This window comes from Macrosteles quadrilineatus, unplaced genomic scaffold, assembly GCF_028750875.1.
Source record: "Macrosteles quadrilineatus isolate MER2022 unplaced genomic scaffold, UCM_ALF_1.0 Scaffold_8__2_contigs__length_117827958, whole genome shotgun sequence".
Taxonomy (NCBI): Eukaryota; Metazoa; Arthropoda; class Insecta; order Hemiptera; family Cicadellidae; genus Macrosteles; species Macrosteles quadrilineatus.
Window position 1 is genome coordinate 30,684,524 of NW_026542601.1, and position 20,664 is coordinate 30,705,187.

General features: G+C 36.4%; 1 protein-coding gene across 2 annotated transcripts in view; it reads right to left on the bottom strand.

The window, feature by feature from the left end:
* LOC128999648 (unconventional myosin-XV-like) overlaps nucleotides 1–20,664 on the bottom strand; it is a 143,382-nt gene that overhangs the window by 29,454 nt on the left and 93,264 nt on the right. For both annotated transcript variants that reach the window (XM_054426261.1, XM_054426260.1), the window contains exons 22-33: nucleotides 19,918–20,091; nucleotides 19,645–19,805; nucleotides 18,538–18,698; nucleotides 15,581–15,801; nucleotides 15,256–15,330; nucleotides 13,883–14,020; nucleotides 7,388–7,581; nucleotides 6,324–6,431; nucleotides 5,393–5,538; nucleotides 3,032–3,170; nucleotides 2,349–2,469; nucleotides 825–942 (exon numbers count right to left, since the gene is read on the bottom strand). In XM_054426261.1, the coding sequence (XP_054282236.1) occupies nucleotides 825–942; nucleotides 2,349–2,469; nucleotides 3,032–3,170; nucleotides 5,393–5,538; nucleotides 6,324–6,431; nucleotides 7,388–7,581; nucleotides 13,883–14,020; nucleotides 15,256–15,330; nucleotides 15,581–15,801; nucleotides 18,538–18,698; nucleotides 19,645–19,805; nucleotides 19,918–20,091 (1,756 nt within the window). The remainder of the gene's footprint in view (nucleotides 1–824; nucleotides 943–2,348; nucleotides 2,470–3,031; nucleotides 3,171–5,392; nucleotides 5,539–6,323; nucleotides 6,432–7,387; nucleotides 7,582–13,882; nucleotides 14,021–15,255; nucleotides 15,331–15,580; nucleotides 15,802–18,537; nucleotides 18,699–19,644; nucleotides 19,806–19,917; nucleotides 20,092–20,664) is intronic.

Consider the following 20,664-nt stretch of genomic DNA (forward strand, 5'->3'; position numbering starts at 1 on the left):
AGAAACTAATTCCGTACGCAAACAAGAATCCCCTTTTCTTTCATTAAAGTAGTTTTATCGTTTTATGTTATATTTATCTGAAGGAACTGGCTCTTTATTTTAGTTTAAACAAAATAAATGTTGACATGACACAATTTCAGGGGTCAGTACAAATTAATTTTGCAAATAGGAGTTTGTAAAGTAAATACCCGTAAAAAAACAAAACTCCTTAAAATAAAAAAATCAATAGCATACGAGATAAGGAGAACACATTGAACCCGTCAGCACAAGATAGTACCTCAAGCGAGACTGAGGTCTTGCGTCCGTCTGGAAGGTTATTTTTTAACCATTATACAGTTGTCCATGTGTGGTTTTTTAAAAATATTTTGATATTCCAACTTCGGCTGAGTTAGTGTACTATTATTGTTATTTTTGATACTTTATCTCCTGAGGATGTAGGAGTTTGTAAGAAAGCAAAACTCTTTAAAATAAAAAAATAAATAGCGTAAGAGATAAGCAGAACACATTGAACCCGTCAGCACAAGATAGTACTTCAAGCGAGACTGAGGTCTTGCGTCCGTCCGGAAGGTTTTTTTTTAACCACTATACAGTTGTCCATGTGTTAAAAAAAAATTGTGATTTTCAAACTTCGGCTGGGTTTGTACTATTATTGTTATGTTTTCGATACTTTATCTCCTGATCAGATTTCAAATTCCATATGTTGTAACTTACCAATCATTATGTACAATGTACACAATAATCTCTTACATAACATAAACATAGATATACCATAACATAGCTCACCATTACCGATAATGAACTTAAAACAAAGAAGTGCAATGTACCTGATGTGTTGTAAAGAGGCATGGTAGGCATGAGTAGCGGAGGTGACATGAGGGGAGACATGACAGGCTGAGGAGACATTGGCATGTTGTACATCTGCTGGTGTTGTCCATGAGAGTTCTGCAACATAGAGTATAAACAGCTGATCATTACAGGAATACATTACAATCATACAATAACTCACTCAATACTACTCTACTACTACTTTTATCAAAAGACTACTCTTCATTGAGAGTCTTCTTCAACCCTCCGAAAACAGGGTGTCCCTCGCACCCTGTGGAATGTGTGAAGATATAATGTTAAAACTTTTTTCTGTTACAGATTAATGTTGGTTCTAGGGCCCTCATACCCAAGATAATGATATATCCAAGAAAATGAATAGTATAACTAAAAAAAATCTGAAAGTAACGTAAATTTAGTCACTTTTAAACACTAATAAAACTAAATACTTTTTTTTCATTTTCAACCTTTTTAGGTATAAGAGCTCTAATATTTCAACTATTCAACTATATTGATACCGAATTAAAAAAAAAATTCTGCTGGAAAACGGCCTCCGAAACTGAGGACGAAAAATACATGTTTTGTCGGAGGCTACTTCGCTAATAGTCTTTACAAAACTTGGCTCAGGTGGCAGATGAATCACCGACGTGTCGATTTAGTAGTAATGTGTTTACAATGTTTTCAGAATGGCGCGCATAATGACCCCGCACTACCTGCCCATCTTCAAAACCTTTCCCCCAAGGCCATATCCCCAAAACGCAACTACACCAGGGGTGAAGAAGACTCTTAAGTTAGGGACTATAACAAATTAAAACGTACATATATGATTTTTTTTTTTTTTTTTGTTGTAAGGGTAACAAAATTTATTTAAAAAAATCTTAGTTTAATACTATTTTCAATTGACCGCCTCAAAAACAGCTGATAGCCAGCAGCTGTGGCAAAGTTGTTTCTGCACATGACCTTCTGGGGCACTGGCATCGTGGAGGTGGGGAATAACCCCTATATATACGGCGCATACAGTACGAAGTCAGTCAAGTAACCAGCGAGGACCCAGGCACATCTCTCCTTGGTAATTGGAGTGGAGCACAAGAAAGAATTTTAAATTTATTTCTCTATATTATTTGTCGCTAGGCGTATTTTTCATTGATATCCAACCATTAAATCATTCTAGTTACATTGTCGTCACAAAGTGATAAATATGTTAAAAGAGAATCCATGAGACTGAATAAAGAGTTTATCCCAAATGGAATGAAGTTCAGCTAGCAGAAAACCACGGACCTAACAATACACAATGATATTTTACTTTAGGTTAGGACTTCTTCATAGGGTCTATTCAAGAGAGAATTAAGTAAACATAACCAGTAATGTGGAAATTCTTTAAGCCTCCGAACTCTTAATTTATCAAGAAAATAAGCTGAACCTATCTCTTAAAAATTTGTAACAGAGATAAAGTGACTTAAATAGTCCAAGCCCAAGGAAAGGAACCATCAATTCTCCAATTTGAGGATAACAAAATAGAATCTTACATCTTGTTGTGCCGTATGTCCTCCTCCTTTGATTGTGGCTACCAGCATCTGCGGGTCTGTCTTGCAGTCAACAAACAACGGGTCAAACACATCTCTTATGAAATCTTCTTCTCCCCCGCATCTGCTCAAGAATGAATGCTTTATTGTTTTACACTGTTTTAGAGCAATTATCTAGTTACAAGAATGTAACATCATAAAAATATGACAAAGTATCACCGAGGATAAAATAAACAAACTGGACAAGGACATAAATTGGATGAAACCAACCTTAAAATAACGTCTTCAGCATTAGCACACTATATTTAATCTAATATAATAAATCAACTATAATATAGTAAATAACTGTTTTAGATAAACAACTCAGTTTTAAATCTGAATTCTGCTCAAATAAAAATCTTTGACTATTGGCAGAATATTCATCCAATTCATATGTTAAATCTATATCAAGTTTTTAAATAAAATAAAAAAACTTATGTCAGTTACTGATTTTTGTGAACTGTTTTAAAATATTTCTTTACATTAACTGTCTCACCAACAAAAGCTAAAGAAAATATAATTTTATACTATAGCACACTATTTGAGTGGTTCGTTCAACCATGTTCAAATAAACAAAATTGGATGCAACTGAACCATATGGACGACATCAGTATTCAAAAGTGAATTATACAAAACAATCAGCTGACCTTGATGAGCCTCCTTTGATGGAGGCAGCGAGTGACCTTGCGTCCGACAGCTGATCCAGCACTGGGCTGAACAAATCGTCCAGGAACTGATCCACGTCCGAGGCTTGCGACGGAACTCTCACTCTCCTCACGTGACTCGCTGAAACATACAATTGTCGCAAACTATTAACTATTCACAAAAAAAGGTGACTTTTATTGTTGAAGAAAAATATATAAAACTAGCAGAGTACCAGTACTTCATACGGGGTTGACATATGAGTTTAAAATGCTTATTGCAGTTATACTCAAGCTTTGCGTTTGCAATGGGGGAGGACAAAGTTTGATAAAATTTGCTTCTTTAAATTGACGGTATACTAATGGTATACTGTACACATCTACCATAGCCATAATGTTCTACCATTTCACCTAAACAATAAAGAAAAATAAATAATTACGAATTCACAAAAATTACAAATTATTCATGACATTAAAAAAACATAACTTTAAACAATCCTACTTTGACAGTTCTCATTGTGTATCAGCAACAGTTTTTTGTTGCTGCTTGGTTCAAATTTGCTAGTGCTGCACCCTGTTGGTAAACCTTATAACTTTTTAATGCTTTTGTATATCATAGAACCAACTTTTTTAGTTGAAACAGCTGACTAAATTCTTTAATTCCCTTTAAATATGAATACTCATAAGGTTAACATGGGGAACTACAGAGCCACTGGGGCGGAGCCCGAGAGTATTTTTGAGATAAGAATATGCCTATATGTTAATCGGGGATGTGAGCTTTCATCATGCCAAATTTCAGCCCAATCCGTCCAGTGGTTTATGCGTGATTGAACTTCAAACAAATAAACAAACAAACAAACAAACACACAAACTTTCACATTTATAATATTAGTAAGATATTGTATTATCTCTTTGATTATATGGGTGGAACTAAAAATTTCATTACCACAGGGCTGCTTTAGAAAAGGGTTGAAGCACAGACGCGAGAGGTTTTATGTTTATTTGGGGGTGCAAAGAGAAAAAATCCCAGGCAATAAAAGAGCGGAGGGGGGCTCAAATACCGCCTATACCACAAACCCTCATTTTCATATGTAAAAATGAATTCACATTCAAATTAGGTGAATATGCTACCTAATACGGCAAGTTTTTTACCAAGCCAAACTGAAAGAACACATTATTGTAAGCTGTAGAATATTTTTGCCGAATAAAATATCAAAGTAACAAAAAATAAGGGAGAAAATATAATTCTAGAGTGTAGCATACTCAATGAGTGAGTCTATCAACCATATTCTTTCTAAATAAAAAAAAACATTCCTGCATGTGATCCACATAAATGGGATGTGTACTTCAGTATTAATAAAAACAAAATATACAAAATAATGGGCTTGTACTAGCAAGAGAGACTGGTCTCAAATCTGCATGAAAAACAATGATTTGGAAGTTTGAAAACCATTACAACCATAGATTTTCAGAAGTCTGTTGACAGTAAACATTTTCTTTATGTTATTATTTTTATTGATTTATATTATCTACAGAAAATGAATTCCAAAAAGGGACGCAAAATAAGACTAAGGTTTTAAAATGTTATTACTGAAAGTTGATCAATTATCATACGATAAAACTTAATAGATAACTTTTTATTTTGCAGTTATGAATATTGTTTGTGAAATCATTGTGCTTAATTTATTTCATAAATTTATTTGAAATATTTATGATGAAGGAAAAGTATTCTTCAATCAAGCCAATCTTCATGTGATTTTTTCCTTGAAGTTCTTCATTTCTAATCCCTGTACCTAACAAGAGTTCACAAATGTTTCATGGGCGTTTTGAAGCAGAAGAATAATAATTAGGAATGAGATTTAGGGCGTTTCTCTGGGCTTTTTCGGGGAGGAAGACTCCAAAGAGTGTAAAAAACAGTACCACCGAGAGCTGCTATATAACTGGAAATGTAGAATTTCTGAAAAGCTGTAAAACCAGACATTTTGAAGTGGGTAAGGGAGGGGACAAGAATAAATTTTTAACTTTACTACTATGGTAACTGACTAAAATGTGAAACTTTCATTTTTGTGAACTTTTTCCCTACACTTGACAAAGTCCTTACTGGAAACAAAATATTGTGTTGTATGTCTTATTTGTGTTCTGGCCTACACTTGTACTTCTTCTAAGGTAAGCAGCTTCTATTACCCTTTATTCTACAATTCAAAATCCTTGAAAAAAACTAATATGCGAATCTTGATTGTTGATAATGAGAAAAGAACAAAATTGGAACAATATGCATTTTAAACAGAGGACAAACATATTGATCACATTGAGAGCATTTAAAAACAGACTTGGATGTATAGAGTACCACAGAATCCTGACACCTACCTAGAGATGGAGCTTCACTAGTGTCGGAGAGAGCAGAGCTCTTCACACCAGACTCAGACTTGTCCGAGTGCCTCGTCTCAATCTGCGCTCGACTAGAGTGACTCCCAGGTGCGGCGCGCTTGCCTGCGTACTGGGACTTGATAAACCTGGAAAATGTAGGTCATTTCGAGGTTATGAACCAGAGGCAACAGGGTTTAGTCTTGGTACATTGTCAGGGGTAGCCTAGAGGTTACAGTGCTCACATTTAAATCTAATGGATGCAATTTTGCCATTGGACTATCAATTAATGGAACTAACAAGGTCAAGATTAGGTAGTAACAAGACCAGGATATGGTCAGTTCCTTTACGAAAAACAGTTGCTGATGGCAAAAAAAAGGTAAGGTCTATTTTTTTAGAACCTTTAACAGGTTTATCTGATGTAGGAAAAGTTCAGCCTAGCACAAGAAACACAACTGTGAATCAATGTAAAATATTTTATCATTTGAATTTAAACATAACAATTTTAATATTTCACTGTCATTTGATTAATTAGCATTTGTATCAAGAAACATTTTGAATAGGAAGAAAAAAAGAAGGTAGAAATTAAAACATTCCTCTTCAATTCAGAGAGAGTTTTTACTGTTTGGATTTCTTTTAAGTGTGAATATTTATAATTGATATTATAAGGCCTTACCTTAGCAATCCTGTTAAAAAAAAAAAAAAACAAAAAAAAACAGGATTGCTAAGGTAAGGCCTTATAATATCAATTAATATATAAGCAATCCAGAGGCTAAAATGATTGATGAATATTTATGTCATGAGAAACAAAATTTAGGAACAGACATTCGGATCCGAGCAATTCGAATTAAAAAATCAAATTAAAAAATCGAGCAATTAAAAAAAATCTGTAAACCATAATATTCATTAAGGTAATATCCAAAGTCTATCATACCTTGGATGACCCCTGATGTAAGATCCTTTGTCATCTTCACTCCTCGTGCTCAACTCTGGGAAGTCAAACTCCAACTGGTTATGAGAAACCAAGACGTCTGAAGAAGCTCTGTTGGGGAAAACGATACAAATCTTTATTTTAGCTTGCAAAAATACTATTTAAAATCTTATTTACACTCAATTTCCCTTAACACTTAACCTCATAGATAACTATGGAACAATGCCATCTGGTTGCAACCATCAGCTGATTGGTTAAAGAAATTAAGAAAACAGCGATACCAGCAGCTTGTTTTGCCTGCATGCGGTACAAGTAAATTGGGTTATTAAATAAAACAACCTATAATATAAACGCAATGTATCATTTTTTTTTATTAACTTGAATTTGAAATTTAGGACTTAATTGTTTTGGATTTGGATTTGAAATTCTTAGATTTACCAATAGAATATGAACAAACTTGATTGAAAGGTAAAGATTTGTGGGAATAAACCACATCACCGCCAACAATATGATAAGGTAAGAATCAAGCCCTATCAGCTGATCGGAGGGCAAGCAGACAGCTGTAGTCAAACACTTGCAGACCAGCGCTCCTGCCGAAAAAACCAGAAACGACCGGCCAGTAGGTTTGTCGATGGTGAACTCTCACGGTGTCAGGACCTTTTACTTCTCTCCAGTTGGTAAAGTACCAGTAGGACTAATGGCCAATTAGTTAATTAACTTTTTGGGGGATAAAGGGGGTTAAGACCTTTTCAAAATTAGTAAATTTCAATCAGCAATAAAGAAAACAATGTTAACTAAATAAAATTACGTAATCATGGCATGGGGTTAATTTAGAATATAAAAAAAATTTAAAAATGTGTTTATGTAGTTAATTTATTTATCCAAGACTTATCAAAGCTGGCTTACGCTGGGCAGGGTTTACGAGAGTGCTTTAGGGGAATGGATCTAGCATGGTTACATTAAAATGTGGCTCTGAGAGGATTAATTCCAGTCAGGACCCCACGGATTGTGAATTATGAGTTTTTCTAACTGACCGCAGACAAACCACTAGGAGACATCCCACTCACCCAGTCAGGCTGTATTTTCTGTTCTCTCCTCGCTGACTGACACTCTCAAGGTTGTCTTCGTCCGCTCGGTTGCTCGTTGTCTCCGCTACCTCTGCCTCAGCTATCCGCTCCATCGAGTGGTAACGCTCGTTTAGTCGTGAGTGTGAGAGTCCAAGTGTATCTAGCTTGGAGCCTACAGAACTTGCAGCTGCAACCTATGGCCAGAAAAAAGAATAAATATATTTACATAAAACATAATTCATTTTATTATTTATCAGAACTTAGTAAATATTTTGGAAATCTTTCTTAATTTTAGAATAAGAACCAGAATAAGAATGCTCAATTGCCATTACCCTGGTTTACATGCATGGCACATTCAAGGAAATGTCTTAGAACTAAGGTTTAATTTAACATAATTTATGAAGTCTATTTCTCTGTACGGACACAGTAGCCCAGGCAAATTAGACATATGCTCCCCAAAAAATCGTCTAAAGCTGGAAAGTGTTTTAATACCTTTTGGGGGTCCCAAATAAGACGGATTCTGACGTCTGCTTAAGTTTTGGGAGTCGAAAAACTATGAAAATCTTGCACTTTTTTCAGTTTTTCGCTTATAACTCTTAAATAACGAATCCTAAGGTAAATGTTGTTCAAAGGTGTCTTTTAGTGCATTAAATTCCGCGTCGATTGTTGTTAAATACGTTAAAATCGGCAGAGCCGTTTAGCCGCTGTAGCTTTTCAAAGTTGGGATATTTTCATCAACATGGCCAAAAGGTTGATTATTTGACCAGTTTTCGACTTACAACTCCTAAACGACGCATGCTATACAAAAATGCGCCTGTAGTTAGTTTGGAAAACACAAAATTTGGCGTAGAATTATGATTATGAATGACTAGATAGTGGTTTATTTCATGGTTATCATCCAGAGGTTTATCCAAGAATGTGTGAAGGGAAGGGTAGCAAGACCCCCTATGCAATTTTAAATCTAATACTGTTGAGGGGGTTACAAAAATTCTAGGATTTGTCCTAAGCTCCCATTTATACGATCCCATCTCTGGACACTCCGGAATGATGTTAAGCGGTTTTAATATATAATAAGATACTCGCCTTTGGCTCGCTGGGGGCTCCGCCCCCAGGCCCCCTAGCTGTTAGTCGCCATTAGTAGATTAGAGTTAAGTAGTTTGAAGTCCATTGTCCCGATGAAAGACAGTGGTTCAAGAACTGTGAGGGTGGGGAGGTTATTATTTGTTGAGGGGGTCGGGGTACGTTTTAAAAAATTCTTAATTCCTTTGATATAGGAGTTTATTAAATAGGAGGGTTTGAGTTATAGAAGTTTAAAAGCACTTGTTATGTCGTTTTCAGAAGTCCGCCATTTTTTAAGGGGGGGGGGGTTATAATTCAGAATGGGACTTTTGGAAATTTTCTTGTTAATTTCATGTAACATTGTACTTTATTAATAACTGTTATAATACAGTAAACTTTGTATAGTTTTAATAGCCTTGTACATATAGAATAGGTAAAGAGTCTATTATTACCTCGTAAAAGTGGTGAAAACTTTTAAATTTCGACATTAAACTTAAGTTTTGGGGTTCAATGAGTCAAGTTACGAAAGAAACATGTATGAGTAAAACCGAAAGTAAACGAAGAAAAATACAAAGCATTAATAATATTAGCAAAAAGTATTTACTTAGATTGGGAAAAGTAGCGAAAACCATTATTAATTTGAAAAAATACCAATTTTTGAAAGTAGAACGTTTTTTAGGGGTGAAGGGGTGAAATTTTCGGAAAATACCTGTAAGGGTTTTGTAGAAAATTTAATTCCTGACCATGAAAGTTAATTCAAATCTTGGCTAGCTCATTGCTTTTTAGTTATAGTCGTTTAAAAAACGTGTTTAGTCGTTTTCAGAGGTCCGCCATTTTGGTTTTTCGGGGGACATTTGCAAATTTCACCCTTAACTTAGGATCCCACACTACAATACTACCAAATTACAAGTCTAAAGCATGTAAAATGCATATTTAATTAATAATTTAAGATTTAAGTATCGTAATCATTTTTGTAATGGTCTTTGCCGTTGGAATGTAAATAAAATAAAATAAAACGAGAAAGATTTTATTAAATATAGCAAAAATGTTATTTTTTAGCTTAATAAACGAAAGATGATAATGGGACGGATGTACATAGTTTTACTATGTATTTAGCCTATTTAAAAAAACGTTTGTGATTTTTCGTAGATTTTACCATATAACTTTTCTACTTCTCATCATTGGAATCTTAAGAATAAGGATTCATTCTTTGCTCTTATTGGTCTTGCCACAAATGGTGACATTCGGTACCATCTTTTTTTGTCAGATATCGAATTGAGATAATTGTGTACCTTGCAAGTCTTTCAGACAGTAGTGCATTATATCCCTGTATTTCATATGGAGCGAGAAAATGTAAACCTATTTAACATGTACCCGATGGTCGAGGTAGGTAGACGGAGTTGAGAAGTTCTTGTCGAACCGGTGGATTAGCCGTAGTGATGGGAGTTAACCCATTGACGTTAATTTTCCATACCTATCTCTCTGAATTAAGTACAATTTTAAATTAGCTCTAAAGGATTGGTGGATGAGCAGCCCCTTTTGTTAGAATCAAAGTCAAAATTAGTTTAACGTGTCCTCTAGAAGAGACCGACCCTCACTTGATTTGGATATTTTCTGCTCCCAACCATGTATAGGGCCAACCTGCTTCTGCAGCTTCGCCAAGCGTTGTAACCCGTCAGAACACAGTGAGATCCACATTGATTGGAGTAAACAGCATGAGTAGTTTTAGGCTACATGAATAGTTAGATTTTCGACTATTCTACATCACGCTTTCTTCATCAAACTGCGCTAGTGGGTACGGACCTATTTTTAATCCAAAGTATGATTCAAATTGAGGCTTGGATTTAATGTGGAATATCACATGTTGACTGAGGGGGCAGATTCTTCTTTAACCTTTGCTGTTGCCATCACAGCTCGCGAATAATGTCATCACTTTCTTTTATTCTGCACAGTTTATGGTCATTATAGGCTTGCCTATTTACGATTTTCTTGCAAGCTGTGCCTTTCCATTATGCTTTATACATATCTCGCGTTGATGCTATCATATGGGATAACTGCTGAGCTGATTGACATGAACGAACTATTTTCAGTAAATGGGTCGTGACACTGGAACCATTTGATGAATTTCTTTTTGATCCCACCGTATCCGTGGAGTTTATATTGTCAACTTGCTGATAATATGTTGAAGAGGTGATCCCACAATATACCTTAACTTGATGGGTAGCATTCACTGCGATGGGCCTGCCAGCGAACCATCGGGCTAGGTCCACATCATTGATTCCCCTATCTCGGAAAAAGCTCTCCACAGTAAGATGTTGCTCTCATGAGCACTTACTTGTTCATAGGCCATGCTGCAGTATCCATGACGTCACACTAGTGGATAGATTCACTGCCATATCCCCTATATTTTTGGTAATTAGGCTGGTTGTTTGCCAGATTTCAACGGTAAGATTTTAAACTTGACAAGCATCTGATCTAGTGTTAACAATCAATAGCGGTTAAATGGTGAAGCCGATCTTAATGAATTGGAAAACATTCTACGCAGACGTTTATGCTCTTCAAACTAACTACAGGAACATTTTTTCTATAGCATGCGTTAGAAGATGTAAGCCAAAAACTGAAAGATGAATACAGGGATAGATCGTATATAATGGGTGGTTGGGATGAATCCTAGAATTTTCGGAACCTCAGACAACAATATTCGACTTAAAATTACATAGGAGGTCTTACTCTCATCACACCTTATTAGATAAACCTCTAGATGACCATCATGGAATAATAATTCATAATCCATTTAAGGACAGGATCTATGTTGTTACCAATTTTATTAAAATTTCCCAACTTTAACTTTAATACCTTTTTTCAATGAAACGGCGTCCATACAAAGTAGGTAACAATCAATTGCCGTTATTGATTAATAAAAAAAAAACATTATACGCAGAATTTTGTGTTTTCCAAACTAACTACAGGTGCATTTTTGTATAGCATGCGTCGTTTAGGAGTTTTAAGCCGAAAACTGGTCAAATAATCAACCTTTTGGCCATGTTTATGAAAATATCCCACCTTTGAAAAGCTACAGCGGCTAAACGGCTCGGCCGATTTTGACGTATTTAACAACAATCGACGCGGAATTTAATGCAATAAAAGACACCTTTGAACAACATTTTCCTTAGGATTCGTTATTTAGGAGTTATAAGCAAAAAACTGAAAAAAGTGCAAAATTTTCATAGTTTTTCGACTCCCAAAACTTAAGCAGACGTCAGAATCCGTCGCAAACTCACAGGAGTCTTATTTGGGACCCCCAAAAGGTATTAAAACACTTTCCAGCTTTAGACGATTTTTTGGGGAGCACACCCTATATTTGATCTAATTTGCCTGGACTACAGGTTTAAAGGTAATCCTTATTTTACTACTAGTTTTAGTACTGGGGTTTAAATCTGGAACTTGACAAGTTAACAATAGTACTGTAGATAGAGTGTTGAATCTCCTGTGAAAAAAAATACTTTTTGCGGGGGGATAACATTAACTTAGAGGGGATAACATTGAAATCCCCGAGCACAAGTATTTGAAAAACATAATTTTACAAAACTGTATATGCGGAACATGGATACTATTTATTTCAATTCATACATCTGTCTATATTTATAAATGAGGAAGTTTGTATATATATGTTTGAACGTTATGGACTCCGAAACCGCTTGACAGATTGTAATGAAGCTTTCAGGCATTATTAAGCATTATTCAAGGATGGTTTGTGTTAAGTTTGGTGCAGATCCCTCAAAAGGGCTCTGCCCCAGTGGCTCTGGAGTTTCCCATGTTAACCTTATGAGCACTCATATTTAAATGGAATTAAAGAATCTTAACAGCTGTTTCAACTAAACAATTTGATTCTGTGATGGTCAACAGCATTAAAATGAAAATGTTACAAAATGTACCAACAGGGTGCAGCACTATTGATTGTCTAAATTTTTAGCATCATTAGCTAAATTTATATTTAAATAAAAAAGGAAGTTTGTTTCATAAATAATTTTCGATAGAGTGTGAATATGGAGTTTTAATTTTTAAGTGTGTATCTTATTGACTTTCTTTTTTCTCAAATGTTTATAAAAACCTATTGTTTTTGTATGGTTTATTTCCCAAAAAATAATGTCTTGGAAACGAAAAAATACAGTTAATATCTTAAGTTAATACTTTTAGTGATCAGAGGAGATGAAGTGTTTTTATTTACTTCACTCTCATTTTGAGGAACTGGGACTACTTCTCAATCTTATTCTATACGACAGTGACAGGAATACCTCTAATCCAGGGAATACTCCTATTAAATGTCCAAGCCGTTTGCCTTTGGTAGGTTGTAGCTTCACAACTATTCAAATTTGTTTTCGAGGTTTATTGGAATAGTGTGAATTATATGTCAAGTTTGGTGATGAATGTAATCCCGTGAAAAGACTCAAATTGACACAATCCCTGTCTAGCGGGCATTTCAAAGTTTCAGAGCCACAAAAAGAGCCCGTTTCTCCCAATCGTCAGCCGATTCCGGAATCTCAACAAAATACATTAAGGCGTAAACGGCGTAGCAGGTGCACAGACAAACAAAGGAAAAACCAGGCGAAGAACGCAAACAAAAGGTATAAACAAACTCATCCTGAAATACATTTTCCAAAGATTCAATGGATGGTGAAACATCTATCACAATGACATATAATCCGAAAATAGACTATGAAGGAGATAGTTCGGTGGCGATAGGTACCATGACGTTCAAATAATGTAGGCCTAAGTACTTTGAAGCCTTAAAATGGAAAGAATAAACACCGGGCATGTACTGCAATGGTGGTAAAGTGCAGCTACTACCTTTGCAGCACTTACCTAAACCTTTATGCAAGTCTGGTCATGGGCAACCACCCTGAGCATACACACTTTATGGACCCGGTGAGACATTATAATAGCTGCTTTAATATGGAGCAAAAAAGGCTGTAGCTGAATTTTTTACTGAAGGCTGTTGGAACTAACACTAATTTATGAAAAATGTCAACCAATCTGAAAGTTTCCGTAGCGAAGCACGGGTATTCCGCTAGTTAAGTTATAAAAGAGTAGGTTTGTTAAATTAATTAAACCCATGAATATTATATACAATATTATGAATATTAATGGTTACTTTATCCAAGGACTACTGTACTGATACTGAACGATTTGGATGGACTGGCAAAAATGTTGACAACAACATTTTAATTTACCTAAGCCAACCAAACATTAACAACCTTTTAATTTGACCAGACAAATGTTACCTTTAATTGATTTTTCACTCATAACAAAACATTTCAACCAAAATTAAATTCAATAGAAACAATAAGAGGCAATTACTAAGATCCTGATCCCAACTACTAGTATTCCAATATTCTAGTGTCTTAACAATCATCCTCCACAGTTGGTGCTACTGACCGGAGACAGCAGATTGTCCAGACTGCGAGAGCGGCCGGGCTTGTCGAAGTATCTGTCGTTGAGAGCGGACTGACGAGACAAACCAGAGTCTGTCGTGTGGTCCCGGGAGATGGATCTTCCCTTGGCAGATACTGGCACCTAGCAACATAGGGTTTGTGTTTATTCACTTAATTCTGTCTTATTTTCAAGGCCATTAGCATTTCCTAACATTTTAAAGTCCAGACCCTGGGGAGCGAGCTTGTCTAGTGGTTAGAGCACGGGATTTTGGTCCCTTAAGTCCTGGCAAATCACCAATGGATTTTATCTAAGTGATAATGCCGTAAGCCCTAGGTCTAGCCTGAAGTACTGTGAAAAATGAAAACGTTTCGGGCTCGTGCCTAGGAAAAAAAGTCCAGACCTTGTTCTTGTTACTATTCAACGTCTATGTTTTAGTTAACATCATGGATTGCTCATGAATTTTTATAGTCTTGTGTTTCTAATAAAATTGGTTGAATTCAAAAACACACTTCTTTTCATAACTTGGTCTGGAAAATATACGGACACCAAATACCTTAATACCCAAGAGGTAAGGTCAAAACTAAACAGTGAGTTGTTGCATTTGCTATAAAAATATATTACCTACATGAAAATTTGACACATTATATAATATTTTCCACTTCTCATTATTTCTTAATCTCATGATTTTTCAGTGTTGGTTCAAAACTAGACACATAGCAGTGTATTACACAGTAACAATTTGTTTATGTGTTTTTGTTTGTGATTATTTCTATGACTGTTTTATATTTTGGTATTAGTATTGACTATTGGTCAAAAGTATTAGGTTAGGTACAGTATATTGTTATTGAAAATGTCACCAGTTTCAAGGCTTTGCTGGTTGTATCGCATGTAAAGCTTTGTAAAAATTAATGGTTGACTATTATTGATAATCTACTAAAATATTGGAATATCTATATTTTATTATTTTGTTAAAGATTTAGTTGAATATACACGGATACTGTAATATTGTTGGAACAAAGGCTCTAAAGACTACAAAATTTTATTAAAACTGTAACCATTGTTGGTAATAGATCAATTAAAAAAGGAAATGGTTAAATGAGAAAATAAATGGTAACATCTACATTGGAATTACATGTACGGTACTCAAATTAAAACACAACAATTACTGTAAATAATGTGGATTTTCTGTTCACGTATAACATTGTATTGAAATTAAACCACTTGTGTAATTCCCAAAAAGACTCATACAGTAGTATCAAAACTCCCAACATTTCCCAAACGATTTAGGCATATTATGACTAAACCATTACTGCTTAGTCAGAACTATTGCAATTATGCTGAGATAAATATGTTGATTTGTTTCTATAAATACTCACCACATTGACGGGAGGTGGTTGTGGCGGAGGGACAGTTGGTCGTCTGTTGGTAGGTTGGGGTTCAGCTGGTTGTACCTAAACAAAACCAAAATAAACAGTGTTACCAATTTGACACATACTTTCCCATTAGCTTGTCAAAAACCTGTTATCATGTGTAAATGGTGGGAGTACAGTAACTTAGATATTTTACGGTGAAAACCACAAACGTTGTAATACAATTTTCACTGTAATTTTTACAGAAATCGGCGTTTTATCATTTTGTTTAGAGTTAAAAGGACTAACGTAACTTGGACAAAAAGAATAGACAACATTTTATTTTACTTACCTTTGTGCTGATGACGGGGGCTGACTTCTGCACGGGGAAGGCAGGAGGAAGTTCCAGTTCAGAGATGGCGTCCAACACATAGTCCAGTCCGTTCCTCTCACCAGCCTCGTCCAATGACAGAGTCCAGCCGTGGGACTCTGCCACTCCCCGAGCCTGCAGAACTGTAGAGCAAAGGTCCTCACAACGCGTCCACGAGTCTACTGACGCTGTTGTGGTCTCACCTGTACATTTAATAGCACCATTGGTTGTTGGATACTGAAGTACACATCACATTTAAATAAAGCAGCAGTATCATATTTTTATATTAAAAGGAATATACTGTAGTTGTGTAACGGGTCAAATGTGTAGGGGGTAAAATAACGGCGAAACCACGAAACTTAAACAGCTGAATGTAAGCTGTTGTTGTGCCCTAGTCGCGACGCTAAACTGACATCGCACCTAACCTCCAATTCCAAGACAGCAGACGACGTTGGTGTCAGTTTGGTTGTTTGGTTGTTCGACTGCGTCTGAGGGCGGGCTACGGGAGAGAATAAGAGCAGCTGATCCACCTTGTGAGCGAGGCAGCTATAAAGCATGTTAAAGCTGTCATACGCCTGCCTTTGCTGACACGGGACTCAGCTGACTCTGTTTGTGCTGACCAATCAGGAAGCGTTTTAACTTTCGTCTCGATTCTGAGACGAAGGTGAAGGAAGAAGAAGAATAGGGAGGAGATTGGTCATTCGTATTCCCGGTTTTTCGCGAGTTCGTTCGTCTCCAATTTGAAGAGTTTTTGTTTTTGGTTCGTCGCTTAAAAGTTAGCCTACTTTAAGTTCGTGGTGCATCGAGTGCGCAAAAAGTGTTTCACAGTATTATTACTTCGTTTGGTAAGTTGTGTAACACTTAGACAACGTAGGTTTTTCTTTCGAATACTTCTCCGTCACTTGTGTTTCGGCAGAACTTTGTCGAAGTTCATAGGCTAGGCCTGATTCGCAGACCTCGTCATACGCTTTAACCAACTCATTTAATTAAAGTATCGGAGTTGGTGACAGATCATTTCGATTAACGTTTCATAATCCGTAGGTATTTGGGACTTACTTTTTAATTCTTAAATCTGTTTCAGTAGTTCCCTTAACGTCTCAAAGTTTGTTCCGGCAGACAGGTTTCTGCTGGACAATTTCTGTCGAAGTTGGTTTAAGTTGAACACGTGAGGAAGTTAAAGTTTTAGTTTTTCGTTTTCAGCTCCAGGAGCAGTTTTATTTTTAGTTTCAGTTTTTCTCTCGTTTCGTGCCTCACTTGTGCAATTTAAGCCAACTTGTTTTCTTGTTTTAGTAAATTCGGACTCTGTGGGAGGTAGGCTAGGTTAGGCCTATCTTGTACTAACCTTGTTTGTTTCAGGTTGACGACTTAACTCCGTAGGTAAGCGGAGTGACTACTTAGCTTACTTGTTGATTCGTTAAGTTAGCTAGTAGTGTGTCATTTAGATATTTGCCCACAGAGTCAAGTCAAAATTGTTAATTTCCCCACAAGCCCTAGGCTAGAGTGGTGATTTCGAGTAGGGTGTTTAGTAACCCGCAACGTTCGTCTCGAGCTCTGACAACCAGGGCTATCAAACTTAGGCTATCCGAATCACTATCGACTCCTGGGAAACTCCCCGCGACCAGACTAGGGCGAATCCTGGGATCCTCGTTTTGTTACCGGTGGCGTAATTTCCCACTTGTCGTCCGCTAGGAAAATTACGTCACAGTTGAATGAAACCACTCACAGTGAGTGTAGTTGATATGACATAAAAGATGCTATGTAGTTTACAATAAAGTAATTCTTTCAGTCTGGCTAGGTTGAAAAGTTTGCATTTTGACAGATATCTTTAGTTCAAGCAAACTGCCAGTGGCTTGATTCAACTGTAATTTAATTTTCCCCCAAAACTGGTTACAAATTTAACAATGGAGTGGAAAGTCTAATTCTCTATCCATAGTCAATAATTCGGCTTGGAAATTGAAGTTTCTTTAAAGACACTGTGAGGAAGATTTCTTCAAATGGATACTTCTAAGCTGTAGAAAAGGATACTTTTTGTCATGAAAGGTATTTATGAACTCATAATTATGAAGTAGTTAAGTTAAATTAAAAGAAAATTGTTTACAGTTAAGATTGCGCTGGATCGGGATAGCAAGAGCGGACGGTACTGATATTCCGCAATTTTTTAATGGACTGCTCCCACTGGATCGACAGGTACGGGATGTACCTAAGGGCTTTCCTCACTTTTTTAGTAGGATAGCACTGCGGATGGTCATAGAACTCACTAGTGAGGATGTTAATCCACACCAGGGAGCACAACATCCACAGTGCATGCCTATAAATATCCACAATTTGTTACCTCCCAGTAGCTGGACTACAGGACAACGCCACCGTCCCGGATACCTCTATAGTCCCCGCCTGGTATTTGTGCTGAAAACTACCTTATGAAAAAGCAAAATGTCCAAACCGAAAACGTGCGCACACTGCAGATGGTGCCGAATCGGTGGATGTCAGATCGGTGCGGCACATCAGGATGTTTTAGAAATTTTTTTCCAAACTTTCTTTGGACGGTGGAAGGGGCAAATGGCCCTGTCCTGACCTTGACGGCAGTGCAAGCACACATAGGAAAATCAATGCTTAACGTTTTTGAAGTCCCGTACGTACTGTCCATCCATGCCGTCCTGACCCAATGCGTTCTTAGCTTTCTTCATTAATCAAAAGTCCTTCACTCATATTCCCCTTAAAATACACAACCAGGTGTTTTACCATCATATAAATCTAACTTTAATCCTAAAATATACCAATATTTAATATGTTAAGTTAATTATGTTGAATTATGTGATGTAACACTGTTCTTCGCCATAATACAATGAAACTCTTCTATGCTATGATACAATTTCTTTACAGTATGAAACAACTGTGATACCTATAAGCGTTATAAGACTATTCTGTGTTGCGAGACTCACCGTCGGGGAACTGCAGTTGCAGCGCCATGTTGACTCTCTTCCTGTTAGCTCTCCACTCTATGAGGGACGGAGGCAGAGAGCGAGGCCACTGTCCGTGCGACTGCAGGAGTTTGTGTTGACACAGAGCCTTGTAGCCATTGTACGCGTGGTCTGACACATACCTATGGGAGATAGTAGTGGTCCATATAAACATAAACCCTGGCTTTGGATACCGCACACATTTAAAATATAGTTGTATTTTATTAAATAAGTGCATCTTTAACTGTCTGACAAATATATCTCAAAAGTGAGAGTGTTTAATTTATGATGTATTTTTTTAAATCATTAAATTTATTTTTATTAGATAAATAAAAGTACAGTGTTTATGATAAATCAAATAAATTTAAATGCAGATAAGGAAAGAAATCCTTCTGTTAGTTACCACATCAGTGGCACATTCATTGAAAGTATCACAAACGTTCTTAAGAGTCGGCAGGAGTCAATAATTTTGCATTGTTGTTGACTGTCAGATACCAGTGGTATTCCTAGCGCCGATCAGCAAAAACATGCGTTCACATTGAAGCATATTAATCATGCACCAAAGCTTGATTACTGAGCAGAAAATGTTCTGTGATTCTTAAATATATTTCCATGTGAATTGCTTTTTGGATTTTTAAAACTTTTGTTTTAGAGGTTGGAAAAAATCACAGTTTAAGTCAATATATTTATGTAGTTTGATAAAACAATAACAATTAAAATTAGATAGCAAATCACATCCACTGTTTTAATAGCTTAAAATGAGATATTGTGCAACTTTTTTATTTTAATAATCAATGCTATAATATGCTTCAACCATTAACATTGCCGTTATAGACAGAGTATCCAAGATGGCTAGCGGTCCTGCCGACTCTTAAGCGTAAGTGGCCAACATTTTTGTGGATATCCAAGCGATCCAACCCTTCTTACACAAAGTCTGAGACCCTAAACCACTAGGCAAGCAACACAACAATCTTGCAGAATACCAAGTTTTGATTCCAATTTAGAGGTAGGGATAAAATGTTTTCTAAACATCCATATAGATAGTGTGGCTGCTATAGTATCCATAAGTTAATGGTTTTTGTTACTCACTTGAGCAAGAACTTGTAGAGGTGGTGTGATGGAGGGAAGACAGACAGACAGTTGGCCATCAGCAGCCATCCTCTCTCGTTATTGGCCACCACGTCGTTGCGCCATGTCTGGTTGACCAACTGACACAGTATCTCATCCCTGAGTCGCTCATTGCTGATACCCTATGTTAGGACAAAATATTAGTTAAGTGTTGTGATGTCTTACAGTGTACCTATAGTCTGTGAACTTAATTTTCTCAGGTCAATAGTCTCTTTTTACACTTGATTATCTTACCTTATAGGCGATGTAATCTCCGAGCGCTTGTTCCTTTTTGCCACTGAGTGAATCATCGTTCATGAATCTCAGGATCAGTTTGAACAAGGCAAGCGAATCAGCAAAATCTGAATCTTTTGCCTTGTTCAAGAACGGAGTCTTGATTGGCTCCCTCTTCATTCCCCAAACGTGTGACTGGAAATAAAGCAAATCATGCATAAAGGGGTAAAAAATAAAAATGGTTGAATGATTAACAGTACTTTAAACGTTTTTTTTAGCTGATCGGTGTAATCAATTACTAATTACCTAGTATAGAGTGTGTTTTAAACTACATATACAATACAATACAATACAATACAATACAATACAATACAATATTCTTTATTGTTAATTCGTCAAGAATTACAATAGTGTCAATACAATAGTGAATTGTACATGTTAATTTTCATAAAATTCCTTTATTGAGTAGAAGGGTCTTGCGATTAGCCACTTCTTCAGCTCCTGGTGTAGCTTGTTGCCAGTCAGGTCTCTCAGGTAGTCAGGTAGATGGTTCCTCAGCTTGCAGCCGGTGTAGGAAGGTTTTTTCTCCCAAAGAGTTGTTCGGTGATATGTACGATGGGATGGACGTATTGCTTAAGGATCCAGAATAGAAATAGCGTGGAGGAAGTCAAGGCAGTCTGTGGAAACTGCAGACCATTTCTTTTATGAGTACACAGCTCTGAATGAGGTAAGGGAAAGCACTTTGTGAATCATGTCAAGGAGCAGACA